The sequence below is a fragment of the Dipodomys ordii genome, unplaced genomic scaffold (assembly GCF_000151885.1).
Source record: "Dipodomys ordii isolate 6190 unplaced genomic scaffold, Dord_2.0 Scaffold85, whole genome shotgun sequence".
NCBI classification, from domain to species: Eukaryota; Metazoa; Chordata; class Mammalia; order Rodentia; family Heteromyidae; genus Dipodomys; species Dipodomys ordii.
Genome location: NW_012267301.1, coordinates 8,759,838 through 8,774,371, shown reverse-complemented (window position 1 = coordinate 8,774,371; position 14,534 = coordinate 8,759,838). Strand labels below are relative to the sequence as shown.

Here is a 14,534-nt window from a genome sequence, read left to right as displayed (position 1 = left end):
TTACAATGAAAGTAATTTTTGTAAAGCAATTTTGTTAAGTTTGAAATCCTAACCTCAAACAATTAGTTTTTCTCTAGAGGATTAGGAATTAACGACAAAAAACCCCCACCTATTTATGTGATATCAGAGATTAGAAATTAAAATCTTACAAAAATGTTATAATGTCATGTTATGCTTGAAACCTTGTTTTAAAAAGGTGTCATTAAGTCTGGATTTTTTATTACTTAAAAGTGTGCTCTTTAAAAGGTAACATTTATCTGTACATACCAAATTTTTCTCTTGTTACCAGGCTTGGTTCACAATCAGAAGCAGTTTCTCTAGAAAAAGCCAGTGATCAATCAACATATAGCATATAATTTTCTTACAGGTTCACTTGCAAGAGAATATAAAAACCAAATAAACTTAAGGAAAATATAAAATCCAATAAATTTAAGACAAGGAAAAATATAATTCAAAGTCATTATTTCTCATTTTTCTTTCTTTTCTGTTTTTATCATTTCTATTTTAGAACTGTAGGTTAAATTGGAAGTCAAAATCAAATCATAGTTGTAAAAAATGAGACACACAGAAGAATGGTTTAATAAAAGTAAAGTCAACACAGTAAATGTAATTGGGAAAGTTTTAATTAATAAGCATCAAATAAATTTTACAATAACTGTAATACCGAATTGTAAAATTTCAAATTTTCCTCAAAATGTTAGCAATTTCCTTTCTTCTGGGAAACATGGAGACCCAACTAAGCATTAATGTGGCCAGTTGATGTTAACATTGAATCTAAGCAGCTATCCACATTTCATGTCTACAATAATGTAGACTGTGAATTTCTCATGTCTCTGATTTTTACCAAAAATTTCTTGAGATAATTTATAGGAATGTCAAGTTTTTGAAGTGCAAACTCACAAAACCCTGCATACAGATTTCTGTTGTTATGTACTAACTTGAGACCATAGTAATTTTTCTTTTCTAAGTCCTTGGAAAAGACTTGTGCAGTAAGACTTATTTCTTGTTTACTATAACTGGGCTGTTTTTAAGAAAGACTATCAGCTTTGTGGTTGGTTTCCTAGTTGATAAAAATCTATCAAAAATGTAATTTTTAAGGAAAAGTTTTTCAAAGGCTGCAGGATCAGGAAAGAAATAGCACTTCTTTTCTGTACAAACACAAACAATTAAAGCTAGCCACACTGCAGGGAAATCCATACAGTATTTGGATGTTCTATAAAAATGAACAAAAGACACATGTTCACTTCCAGTCTCCCACAGTCTACTGGAAATCTTGAGAGTTGCGCTGCAGCTGTTTGCTGGTCCAATTTAAGAGTTCAAAGTCATTTCTGGCCCTCTGATGTCTGCACCCCAGATAAACTCAGTTCAAAAGACAGAAATCAGGGCAAACACTCCGTATAACAAAGCACAAGGGTATGCTACCAGAAGCTGCTGTCCTTCCATGGCTAGCGCAGAGATAAAAATCTTGGAAGCAGAAAAGCTACACCATCCAATAATCCCAGCAGTGAGAAGGACTCCTATCATTCCTCTGGAAACAATAAAAAAGGGGATTGGGGAGGAAAAGGAAAGGAAAAAAAAACAGATAACATTACACATAAGGCAAGAACACTACAAAAAAAACCCACCATCCTATTACAAAGTATGACTTTTAGCATTTTACAAAATTTAGCAGTTTTTCAAATGTTAAAATGCATTCCTCAGAGAATTCAAGCATGTTGAGCTATTCTTGTGATTAAAAAGTTCATTTATAGCTACATTTTGCTCTTTTAAAACCCAAGGTTTTCCAACTTTGGTGTTACTGTTATTTGGGTTGCACGTATCTTTGCTGTAGGGCATAGTTAGGATGTGCAGTGTCACCTGTGCCCTCTATCCAGATGATATTAGCATACCTTTCCTCATGGCTGTCATACCAAAATTAATTGTCACAAAATTATTGGCTAAGCAACACTGTTTTAGTACAAACTTTAACTTCTGTAAAATTCAAATATCAACATAGTAATTATTAACAAAAGACAATAGGTTTTTCAACAAAAGCCCAAAGAAGGAACAGTGTAAAATCATCAACTCGCCAAATTTCTTGTAACCTCTTCTCTTGTACCTCCACTTTAAAACTTTTCAAGTGTAACTTTCTCAGTATAATAAAGCCTAATCACTAGTAATGTCCAGTACTAACTACAAGGAGGTGCTTGAACTCTTGCCAAAGAATACACAATGGCCACAAGAAGAGCTACATTAGCAATAATTTACACTTTTGATTTTGATATAACCTAAAATATCACAAAGATACCTTCAAGTACAGATGAGAGCCTAAGTACTTTTTTTTGGGGGGGGGGTTCGGTTGTGGGGCCTGAACTCTGGGCCTGGGCACTGTCCCTCAGCAATTCAGCTCAAGGCTAGCACTCTTGAGCCACAGCGCCACTTCCGGCTTTTTTCTTTTTGCTTATGTGGTGCTGAGGAATCAAACCCAGGGCCTCATGCATGCAAGACAAGTGCTCTACCACTGAGCCACCTTCCCAGCCCAGCATAAGTACTTCTAAAAGAGGACAATAACAGCCAATTGTCACAAAAGATAAGGGTTTCATTGCCAAGTTATAAAAATGGCGAATAGGGAATATGCATTTATTACACATACAATTTCAATAAAGCATATAACTGACTTTACCGACTTTAATGCTTTTCCATTTCTTTTACTTTTTTGGTCGGTCAGTCATGGGGCTTGAACTCTGGGCTTGGGCGCTGTCCCTGTGCTCTTCAGCTCAAGGCCAGTACTCTACCACTTGAGCCACAGGGCCACTTCTGGTTTTGTAGTGGTTTATTGGAGATTAGAGTCTCAAAGATTTCCCTGCCTGGGCTGTCTTTGAACTGTGATCCTCAGATCTCAGCCTCCTGAGTAGTTAGGTTTACAGGTGTGAGCCACTGGCACCCAGCACTTTTCTTCCATTTCTGATTTAAGGAGCACAGCTGTTTCACTCACTATTACTATCATTGGTAAATAAACACAAAACTGTAGAATTTTTGATCGTAGGTAAAATAGAGATATTATAAAATCTTAAAAAAAATTTTTTTTGGTTGGTTGTGGGACCTGAACTCTGGGCTTGGGCGCTGTCTCTTAGCTCAAGGCTAGTACTCTACCACTTGAGCCACAGCACCAGGCTTTTTCTATTGATGTGGTACTGAGGAATTGAACCCAGGGTCTCATGCATACAAGGCAAGCACTCTACCACTGAGCCACCTTCCCAGGCCAAGATCTTAAAATTTATTCCTACTATCTCTGTTCATCACTCAAAAGCATACAGAATAGACTCACCTATACAACATGTTTGTTGAACTGAAGGTGAGGTAAATGCTATTAACATAGAACTGGTTATTGGTTATTATCAATCCCAAGATAAAGATCAATACTTACTGTAAAGAAAATATTACTGCAAAGCTGGAAAGTAGGATCATGGGAAGAAGACAATATCCAAGGACACTTGCCACACAACCAAATGAAACACCTGTCATACTCATCAAGTTTAACAAACAAAACATTCCTAGACAGCCAATTGCACTGATCCCATATACATAGCCAAACTGGATTTTGCCAGCCTAGGAATAAAGAAAACAGGTTAAGTGGAAGAAGTAAGTTATTTAGGGCCTTATTTCACCTAAAATGGCACAAATAGAAAAGATTCAATTTGTGAATACCAAAAATCTACACAACTATATACTGTTTGTTCAGAAATCAAAAGAGTAGACTAGTTTTTAATATTACTTAAGTTTAAAGTATCATCTCCCAGTATTTTACCACTTTCCTGGTAGGATATGAGGCTGGCTAGAATTGAACAAATAAAGAGACGAAATCATTGTACAATTGTCTAAAATAGTACATCTAAAAAGAACTTTGGCAGATTCTAAGCAAATAAACTACAAAGACAAGATGGAAAGCCATTTAAAATGCTTGGATAATTCCAATTATTAGAAAGTTCCCAATTCCAACTAACATGTGCCAAGGCAACTTATCTCCATTGGCAGATGAAACTATAATCTTTCTAGTACTAAAAATAATTTTATCATCCCATCATATGGGTGTTAGAAGACCTAGGGAAAAGCAAGCTAGGGCTCTGTGGGGAAAGGAGAACAAAAACAACAACAACAACAAAAAGAGGAATATAATAAAGATATTTTCTCAGTTAAATTGTCTCTTGTGGAAGACATTGCTAAATACTTTTAGGATGGTAAAGATTAACTACTAGGAACTACCTTACTAGTCAATCTATATGCACTACACCACATTCAAGTCATACTATCACTAAACAGAAAGACCTTTTTTTAAAAAAAAAATCTAGATTCGTGACATATAAAACTCAATCTTTAGAATCTACAGATTATGGTAGATAGAAAAGTCTGAACTTTTATGGCCCAGCATTTATTTCTAAATAATTGATGTAGTACATGGAAGTCTGGATCAGTTGAGTTTGATGATTTTATCTATGCAGCAATAATAAAGCCTCATTTGCACAGTGCTTTTGAATTTGCAAATAACCTATCTTGTTTTATTTTCAAAACAATTCTGTTAGAAGGGAAGCATAGGACTATTATCTGTTACAGGGATCTGAAGAATTAAATAATAGAAGAATTAATTAATAATTAAATTAAATAGGAGCACTGAGTTCAAGCTCAGGTCTTCTGACTACTATTACATTATTTATCTCATAAAGCAGATATATAAAATAAATAACAATATTTATCTTCACAATATTTCTTTTTGTTTTCAATATCCTTTAGCATTCTTGTCATGGTGAGGTACAGACAAAAATTTGCTGTCTTTAATGTTTTAATTCATTAAATGTTAAATGTAGAGGAAAGTAATCTTCAGAACACTGAGCAAGATCTATTACAAAAGTAAAACTGCATTATTTTTTTAAGGAACAAGAGGGGAAAAATATTGTCAATCTCTGAAAAGAAAGAATTGAATGGAGGAATGAAACTATGCATTATTTACGTTGTTTTTCCTTATTGTTTTAGAACACTTCCTAGGTAAGAAATTACTTGAAAAATATATTGCACAGAATCAGAGGGAAAAGGGAAAATAAAATACAACAGAGGGGCCCATCAGGTGCACTGGACACTGATGAAAATGAACAAGTAACTCAAGGGCAGCGATGGGAGAGAGGGAATGAGAGAAAGAAAGAGGGAACAGCTAACACTAAGCAAAAGGAAAGAAATGTACGTATCACCCAACGTGAAAGAAATATTGAATTGTCAAAGCTTATAGAATTCACAGACTTTATAAAGATAATGACAGTTTGCCTTGTGAAGGTTAAACTGTGTTTGTGACTTTAAGAATCACTATCCTATAATACTGTGAAATTTGTGTGATCACTTAATTTCAATAAAAAATTATTTTTAAAATATACTATCAATGGAGAAGTAGTGAAGAGGCCTAAATTTAAGTAGGTCAATACCATTTAAAAGAACAGGTACTAGTAGTTTCAAAATGGCTTTTGGTGGTATATTCAAGTCTCATATCAGCAGAGGAAGCAAGCGTCTTACCAGTAACAACGTGGCTCCAAAGGCCAGGCAGAAAACCATGGGTCCTGCCAAGTCAGTCTCATTCATGATGCTGCCATCTGCTACTTTTAATGGATGCAGCACAGTTAGTGTTTTTTGCCAGATATGGTCAAAATTGATTCCCAGCTCTAAAAAACAGAAGTCAAATAGGATTTATGACATAATTAATTTAACAGAATCAATATTGGAGAGGGAAACAAAATGAAACACTAAGTACCTAAATAGGATCTAGTATCATTCAATGATACACCTTCAATGCCAGTCTCCACTGTTTGTGGTATTTCTCATACAATTAACTTCTGGTTTGGTATTAGAGACGATACAGAAGTGATAAAACTCTAACTACACCTCTCAGCTATGTCTGCTCAGAAAAAAATTATCTATCTATCTATCTATCTATCTAATCTATCTCAACAGTTTTAATAGTAAGGAACTCTTTACCTAGAAATTCAGAATATCCTGCAGGCCCTGTGAACAATATATAAAACTACATTCCTATAAATATTTAAGGGAACATTTATGGCTTTCATTTTATATTACAAGGGTACTTCAGCTATTAAAATTTCAGAACTTCTGCTCTACATATTTGCAATATAATTTGAAAATCACCGTATGGTAAAGTAATCCCAGAAATTGCTAGTTTATTTTCATAGGAACAATGAAATACCATAGAATTCCTTTCACTTCCACAGACCAAATTTAATTAATAATCTAAAAGTCATATGCTAATATGTTCCCATATTAATACACTGTACTATCACTTTAGAAATCTAGAGCCCTCTGACCAAATGTCATTCATATACATATTGTTCAAAATGAATTACTTAGTACAAAGCTTTTTCAACTCTGTAAGATTATTCTTTTAAAAGAAATGGTAATAGCTCCAGATTAAGATTTGTTTTTGATGACCAACTGGATACTACAGAGCACATGTTGAACATCTCTACGGAAAACCCTGAAATCTGAAATGGTCTGAAATATAAAAATTTTCAACATTAATACCAAAAAGTTTGAAGGGACAACCAGTTTCCAGGTCCCACTGCTCACTCTACAGAGTAGCCTTTACTTTCTCATTTCTAAATAAACTCTTTACAACGGTTTAAAAATAAAAAGTTCTAAATTGTGCAGTATTTCAGATTAGAGCTATTGAACCAATAAAGGCTGTGAAAATTCAACGTTTAAAAAACACTTCAAAATCTAAAATACTTCTAATCAAAAACATTTCAGAGAGGAGATATGCAAACTGTACAACTGTATAATTTTTACCTTCTAATAATGGTGGCTCATCCTCAAAGTTGTTTCCATAGAATGGCTGACTTGTGGTTGGAGTATATGTCTGAGTTGGTTGATAAATCTGCCCAGTGTATGGCTGTTGTGGCTGCATCATGTCTGGAGGAACAAATCGGCCTTGTTGCGAGTAGTCATAACCAGCATACTGTCTATATATCAAAGGAAATAAAAGTGGTCAGAAATATTCCAACCTCAACCATTAAAATTCCTTAAATCCTAAATGCTGATTTGATAGAGAATTCCTAGTCATGCAACTTCTAGACTAGCCACTTTGCTACCATCTGAATGGTTGAAATGATTAATATTAAATTGATCACTTACAACAAAGTCATCATGTTTTGTAGAAAATCTTGGTGACAACAGTATTAACTTTTGCAACATTTAGGCAGTTCAAAAGTTACTAGACTTTAAATATTAGGAGATAAGCAAATAAAAACACCGGGTCTATTTTCCTTGCTTAATGATGATACATAATATTATGAAATAACTTGATGTTTCAGATGACAGATGAAAGCTTAGGATAATAGTCTTTGTACTACATGCTATATAAGTGGATATCCACTGAATCACCATTCTTCTTCACTCTTCATAGTACAATAATTTTTGACAAAATGATTAAATCTCTTCAATCAATATTAGCTGAGTATCATTGGTTCACACACATAATCCTAAGGAGGCAGAGACCTGGAAAATTACAGTTTGAAGCCAGCCTAGGCAGAAAAGTCAGTGGGACTCCCATCTCCAATTAACTAGCCAAAAGCTGGACTGGAGACATGGCTCAAGTGAAAGAGTGCTTTCTATGAGCAAGAAAGTTGAGCAAGAGCTGGTATTGGCGTGCACATATGGGATTTATGTCAAATTATTATTAGTATATATTATGTTTTAAAGAGTATTTAAAAATTTCAAAGTGGTCATATACATATAATCTTATTTGCATTATCATAAATTCTGCTTGCATAGTGAATAGTAGACAACTTTCTAATAGGCATATTATGAAACTGCATTTTTAAATATGTTTCAACACCTTCTGGAACAATATCATTCATATACTAATGGGGCTAACTATATTGTAAGAAATAAAAGTAATTATTTAAAGGATACTTCTTTAAAGGAACTTATTCAAAGGAACCTGAGTAAAAATGTGAGACGTTACCTCAAAAATAACAAAAACAAAAAGATCTGGAAACCTGGTTCCAGTGGAAAGTACCAAACACTAGTACTTACAAAAAAAAAAATACACTAGACCAACTCATGCTTATGTAAACACTATCCATTTTTTTGGCATATAATATGGTCCTCACTGCTAATTACTATAATAACAAAATATAAAAATAGCTGTAAGTACATATACTGTGATCTGTGCATGCAATAGATTACTATACTATTAAAAAGTCATTTTATAAATACTGATGAAGAATGCTAAAAATGGAGCAATGTTCAAAATTGCAAACAATATGTGCAACTAGAGTGACTGCTTTTTATAGAAAGTAAACACAAACATACACATATACTTGTATATACTTGTATAGTTCTGGAAGTATCCATTGTATATCACAAATATTCTTTCTGCCATACATGTAAACGTGAAGTGCTAAATTTTTGGACAAATATTCTTTCTGCTATACATGTAAACGTGAAGTGCTAAATTTTTGGAATTTATATATATATATGAACTGGAAACAGCATCAATATACTGTTGAATTAAATATCCTGTTACATTTAAAATGCATTGATCTATCTTTCTCCCTGAATGGATCCTTGACTCACGTATACTTCTTTAAGGTCACAAATATTACCTTTAGTTATGCTATGTTTTAAAGTTTTACTCATGCCTCTTTCAAATATTGACATATTAAACTCTACAAGATTAAAAATCTTGTTTGTTAATATTACCCCTAATTTTATCAGAAAAGAAAAAGTTCAATTAATAGGAAGCTGACAATTTCATAGTGACAAATCCTCATATTTACCTGAAGACTTGAAATTGGCCAGGGAAGACACATACTGCCAATTACTCTTTTGGAAACAACAAATCGTTTATTCATTTCTGAGAAACTATCTGATAAATACTCAAGTCTAAAACAAATCATTTATTCATTTCTGAGAAACTATCTGACAAATACTCAAGTCTAACTAATCAGTTTATCTGCCAGCTGTTATTTCAAATAAAAAAAAGTACAAGTTTGGATTGGTACTCCAATTGCATGTGTTTTAGAACATCATAACTTCAGTATGGAACAGAAGTGCTATGTCTGTTTCCCATATTGTTGCATAAAGAAATTAGTACAATGTAGGGTCAGGACTTAATGCTGACAATTATTGCTCTTTGTATCAAGATAATCTTTAAAGAAAACTAACTCATGGTAACCTCTGTGTGCAACATTAAAAAAAAATAGTAAACAATTTGATATCAGTTCTTGATTCATTCTCAAGTACCAGTGGTTTTACCAAATGTTGCAATATTAATGCAAATGTTAACCCTCCTAAAAGGGTATAGAAAGTATTAGTACTGTTAGGAAAATAACTTTTGACCTTTGAGGCTTCCTGAAAACCTTCAAGAATCCTATAAGGTCTGTAGTCTACACTGAGAACTGTCAATATAATCCTATAAATTTCATATATGGAAGACAAATACTTGCAGATCATTTCAAAGGTGGCATTATTATGCTAACTCCAAGATAGAATTTTACTATTGCCTTCTCGGTTAAGACCTCTTCAGGAAAAGTTCTGACTTGCTTCTGTTAATTTTAAACTAAACCGTGTTATGGTTGACATGTTCTTTACAAAACCAACACTTCACAGAAGGAAAAGTAGCATATGCTAAATTACTCGTATAAGCACTCTGTATCAACAACAAAGAAAAGCCTCTTAACACAATGGCATAGGATGGCCCACTTATGTTCATGAAAATCCTCAGATATTCTGTAAGAATATAATGAGGTTAATCAAAGACAATACCATAATCATAATCCATAAGAATATCATGAGGTAATCAAAGACAAAACCATAATCTCTCTCAATATCCTTAAAAAACAAAACAAGTGGGCTGGGAAGGTGGCTCAGTGGTAGAGTGCTTGCCTTGCATGCATGATGCCCTGGGTTTGATTCCTCAGCACCACATAAGCAAAAAGAAAAAAGCCGGAAGTGGTGCTGTGGCTCAAGAGTGCTAGCCTTGAGCTGAAGAGCTGAGGGACAGTGCCCAGGCCCAGAGTTCAGGCCCCCCGACTGGACCCCCCTCCCCCCCCAAAAAAAGAACAAGTGAATGGATGAAAGTCTGATATTAGTATATCTTTTCCAATTATATCTAGAAAGCAATGTGGGATTCATACACTATGATACCTGTGGAATTCCCATAAAAGGAAACCACAGAATGTTAAAAGTGACTGTAGAAATGTAAAACTAATATAAACTAGAAGACAATCTGAGTATTATGCTACTTGAACCTAGATTTTTAAACAGGGAGCTAAGCTTCTTGTTGCTTAGAGATCTGAGATGGTCATTTAAAATACCTTAAGGTTGTAGATCTATTTGCAATATATAAAGGAGGGATGGGTAGGAAGCAGAAAGGTACAATTTTTTATAATGCCCAGAAACTCACACTACTGCTCATACATTTCACCTTTTGTTTTCCTAAGCATCAGCAACAAGTCCATACTGCTAACTGGAAGTAATGGTCACTAAGTAACTAGAATAAAACTTCTTCACTAGTATTGAAGCAATGTTTACTGGTACATGATTTGTTTAGAATGGAATTGTGAGAATAATTAGCAAAAGAATGTATCTACACAACTACTATGGAGAGACCCAAATTAGATGATTACAGATGAAATAAAGAGGGCAAGCCACACATTTAAATGATACAAATAAAGTCAGGACAGAAACATAGAGACAAACTCAGGAGATTTCAATCTAAGTGGAATTCTGTTGAATCTAAGGATAAAGATCATTTTGTAAAAAACTGACAGGTTCTCCAAAGGCCTGCTACTTATATACACAAGGATTTTGCTAATGTTGTAATCATTTTCCCTAACACACACACAACAATCATCAAAATATATTTAGGCATTAAACATATTTAGGCAAATAAATTAAGGAAATCTCCATGATTTTTCTAATTCTTCCCAATGAATTGATCAAAGAGATAAATCCTCTTTGGTATGTAAATGAAAATTTAAGAGAAAGAAAAAAAAAAGTAATGCATAGGAGATATTCATACATGCTTAGTCCATTTGTTCAACAAGTTAAATCTGATACATATTTCATTCAAACCAAGCATATTCGAATAAGCTAGGATTATAAAAATGAAAACCTATACAAACAAATGTGTGGCACATTCATTCAGCTAAATTAATTAGAAGCACTTTTTCTGTATTCTTCTTATTGACTGACTAGGTATATAATCTCCTTTGCAGTTTTTCTGGGATAGTCTTCATGAAGTCTGAAATTGAGAATCCATAGAGAAACAGATGACATACAAATTGTATGAAGTTACACACACCCTTAAGAGAGTGGTTAATGACTATAGAGATGTATTTCCGGAAAATAGGCCCATAGTGTTCATAAGATGTCTTAGATTGACTTCAGTTAATTTTTTTGCCACAAATACCAGATACTATAAAAAGATAACTTTACTTTTAATAGTTTAGAGCTTCTTCAATCAACAACTAGTAGCTTCTGTAAGACTAGTCATAATTTTGCTATACGAAGAGGTTAAAAATGCTTTATTAAAGTCACAACCTTAAATTATCAAACAGTGTCATGAAGCACTCTCCATTTTAGTTGACAGAGTAAGAACTGTACCTATCTAACTAACAAACAAGTTTTCAAGCTGAGAGACAGTGCCCAGGCCCAGAGTTCAGGCCCCACGACCGACCAAAAAAAAACAAAAAACAAAAAAACAAATCTTCAAAAACATCTTAATTCTTACTGGTTTGTGTTTATTTAGGTAACTGAAGTTCCCAAATGATTTGGAAATACTATTATTACTGGACGAGCTACTTTTCCTCCCCCAGGACATGTGGAGATTTTGCAGACGACACCCAATTTTACACAGAGCGATCCCAAAGAAGATTAAGAAAAATAAGTGCCTAAAAAGGGTTAATGTTTACACACTCAATTTGGGGCAGAAGCAGACATCCTAAATAGGTGTTTCTCAAAGATATAAATTAAACAAAACGGCCACAGTTGTACAGTTACTTGCTATAAGGTCCTCCACTTCCTCCATAGTCATAGGACTGCTGAGACTGGTCATCGATGCTGTAACTGGTCTGGAAGAAATCCGGGCTCACGTTATCAAAGCCCGACATGGCAAACGACCTGTAACGAAAGGGAAATGGCAAACACCTGTTTACACCCAAGGTCCTCCTGGCCCCCTGCTTAAAGCAAATACATCTGCAAGGCAAGGGACGTTTCTTGTGTAATTGTAGGGGGCCTCTGCTGCTGAGCCGCAGAGGGCACCGAGATCTTCAAGGGGCCCAGGAGCTTCTTCAGGACGAGTGTTGGGAGGAGGAGGAGGAGCTCTGCAGGGAACTGATGCTACCAGATCAGGATGGCTGGCTGCTCCGCTGGAGACGGAGCTTCGCAGAGGACAGGGTCCGCAGGCCCCTGGCGAAGGAGGGGGGTCCCGGCCTGGGCAGGAGAGCGCGGACACCCCCCCCCCGAGCGCGCAGACCCCTGCGGGTCGCGGCCAGGACCAAGGGCGCGGGCCCTGGGGAGCGAGGCCGACTCCGGACAGGACACAGCGGATCCCGGGCAGAGCGCAGACCCCACGGGGGTCGCGGCCTGGAGGCGGGGCCGCGTCAGGACAGGGACCCGAGGGAGGGAGCGAGGCAGGGGTGGGTCGGGGCCGGAGCACCGCGGCGCCCCAGCGGAGCCGCACCGCTGCGGACAGGCTCCAAGCACTGTGACGCGGGCTCGGGACACTTACCCGACGCGGAGGCGGCGGAGGCGGCGGCGGCGGGGTTTCCAGAGGCCCCGAGTAACCTCCAAACTCAATTCCAGACCCTGTACAAACCCGGTTGCTACGTGTCACCGGTCCAAAGAACTGCTTCCGGGGCACGCCTGCCCGCCCAGGCGCTGTTGACATAGTCGGCTTTCTCCTCCTGGGTTGGACACTGGGTGTGAAGGTGGGCGGGATGCTGATTCAGGGCATGCGTTTTATGGATTGGCTCTGAGAATGACCAATAGGAAGCGGGAAAGTGCTTCCGGCAGCCTGGTCCGCAGTGAAGACAGAAAGGCGCAGGCGCAGAGGCAGGAGCCAGAGCCCCTCCCAGCCGAGCTATCCCGGGAAAGGCGGGAAAGTGGGGGAGCTAGGTTGGAAAGTGAAGGCTGGAAAGCTGGGCAGCTGAGAAACGGAAGCCATGGACCTCTTCCTCGGTCTGCAAACCTGATGGCTGCAGCCTCCTGGGTCGGACCGCGGTCTGGGAGTTTATTCATGTTATTGAATCATTTCGAGCTCACGAGGTGGTGACCCCTCTGACGTTTCATTCATTCTGTGCTAGTTGCTAGGTAGACCAAAGTGAACCCAAGGTAGGTGTTATCCGACCTGGGTGAGAGGGGGGGAACCCCCTAGATTCCTGGAAGATGATTCATGCCCCTACTTATAATTCTTGGAAAGGTGTGATCTTCTCTTGAAGAAGCTGCTTTGAGGGTGATGGTGAGGTGGGAAGGATAGAAGACGAATGCAGAGCTGGGCTCTTCAGGGCCCAGAAAGTGGCCTGTACAAAATCTGGCTTGAGCAACAAAGCCCCCTATGAAAGAAGGTGTAGATCAAGGCTTCTGCACCTCTGCATTGCTGATATTTTGGTCCAGAAGATTTTTTTTTCCGGGAGGAGGGACCTCTTGAGCTTTCTGCTTTTAGTGAATGTTTTGAAACTTTCCATCCAGCAATTTGATTTTCTGGAGGCACTCTCCAGCCTCTTTGTTTTTTATGCCTGTGCCCTCAATATAATTACAATATATGCAATGTGCTGCATATAATATATAAAATATACTAAGTATTAATATATACAATATATAATATGCTATGTATAATATACTCTATATGCTATATATAAGTATATATTATATAACTATTTATAATATACTATGTATAATATATTCTATATAGTATATATATATAAGTATATAGAGTATATTATTATAATACCAGTTTGGTTGATAGTTACATAATTTAAGCTACATTATCCAGGAGGCTTAGTTTTTAGTAATCCACACATATAGTGATTCATCACTTTATCCACTTGGTGATATTATGGCTGAAAAAATTTTTCTAGTCTCTCATTATTCTTCTGATATTTCTATTTCTTCCTTTTCAAAAGAGACATTGCGTTAAACATTGTCTAAATGTGAATGAATTGTTGAGTAGAAATGTAATTCTGCTTCTGTCTTGAAAGCAGTTATAGTTACTTAAATTTCTGTCTCCAACACTTTCTCCAGTAGAGAAGCCAAGCAGGGAAATTGAGTTACCTAATGAAAATTTTTATATTGTTTGTTTGATTTTGGCACACGAGGCCATGTATCCTGCAGAAGTCCCCTGGAGATTTTGAGAACATCAGTTTATTTTATGGCAAGCCATATTATAGGCCTCTTCTTTGGAAAAATTTTTGATGTTGCTTCCTCACTCTGGGACAGGCTCCAAAAAGTTATATGAAAAGAAACTGGAGTAACTTGGTAATTGTACTCACTTCTGT

At 36.5% G+C, this 14,534-nt stretch overlaps 1 protein-coding gene across 2 annotated transcripts; it reads right to left on the bottom strand.

Annotated features, from left to right (window-relative positions):
• Window positions 1-605: 605 nt before the first annotated feature.
• Yipf5 (Yip1 domain family, member 5) lies at window positions 606-12,890 on the bottom strand. Of its 2 annotated transcripts, XM_013025574.1 has the most exons (6): window positions 12,770-12,890; window positions 12,040-12,159; window positions 6,820-6,992; window positions 5,536-5,681; window positions 3,407-3,588; window positions 606-1,528 (listed from the first exon to the last, which is right to left on the bottom strand). In XM_013025574.1, exons 2-6 carry the CDS (start codon window positions 12,147-12,149, stop codon window positions 1,366-1,368), a joined length of 774 nt encoding a protein of 257 aa, XP_012881028.1. In that variant the 5' UTR covers window positions 12,150-12,159; window positions 12,770-12,890; the 3' UTR covers window positions 606-1,365. The 2 variants fall into 2 exon arrangements, with proteins under 2 accessions (XP_012881028.1, XP_012881029.1); XM_013025575.1 differs by lacking the exons at window positions 12,040-12,159; window positions 12,770-12,890 and adding an exon at window positions 12,020-12,038.
• Between the last annotated feature and the right edge of the window lie 1,644 nt (window positions 12,891-14,534).

Bases quoted from the DNA above. Each gene is read 5' to 3' on its own strand.
- Yipf5 (XM_013025574.1), bottom strand. From the start codon at position 12,149: ATGTCGGGCTTTGATAACGTGAGCCCGGATTTCTTCCAGACCAGTTAC. The intron at 6,993-12,039 runs GTAACTGTACAA...TTTGATATATAG, and splicing joins AGTGGAGGACCTTATAGCAA to ACAGTATGCTGGTTATGACT. The intron at 5,682-6,819 runs GTAAAAATTATA...TCTGTTTTTTAG, and splicing joins TGAGCCACCATTATTAGAAG to AGCTGGGAATCAATTTTGAC.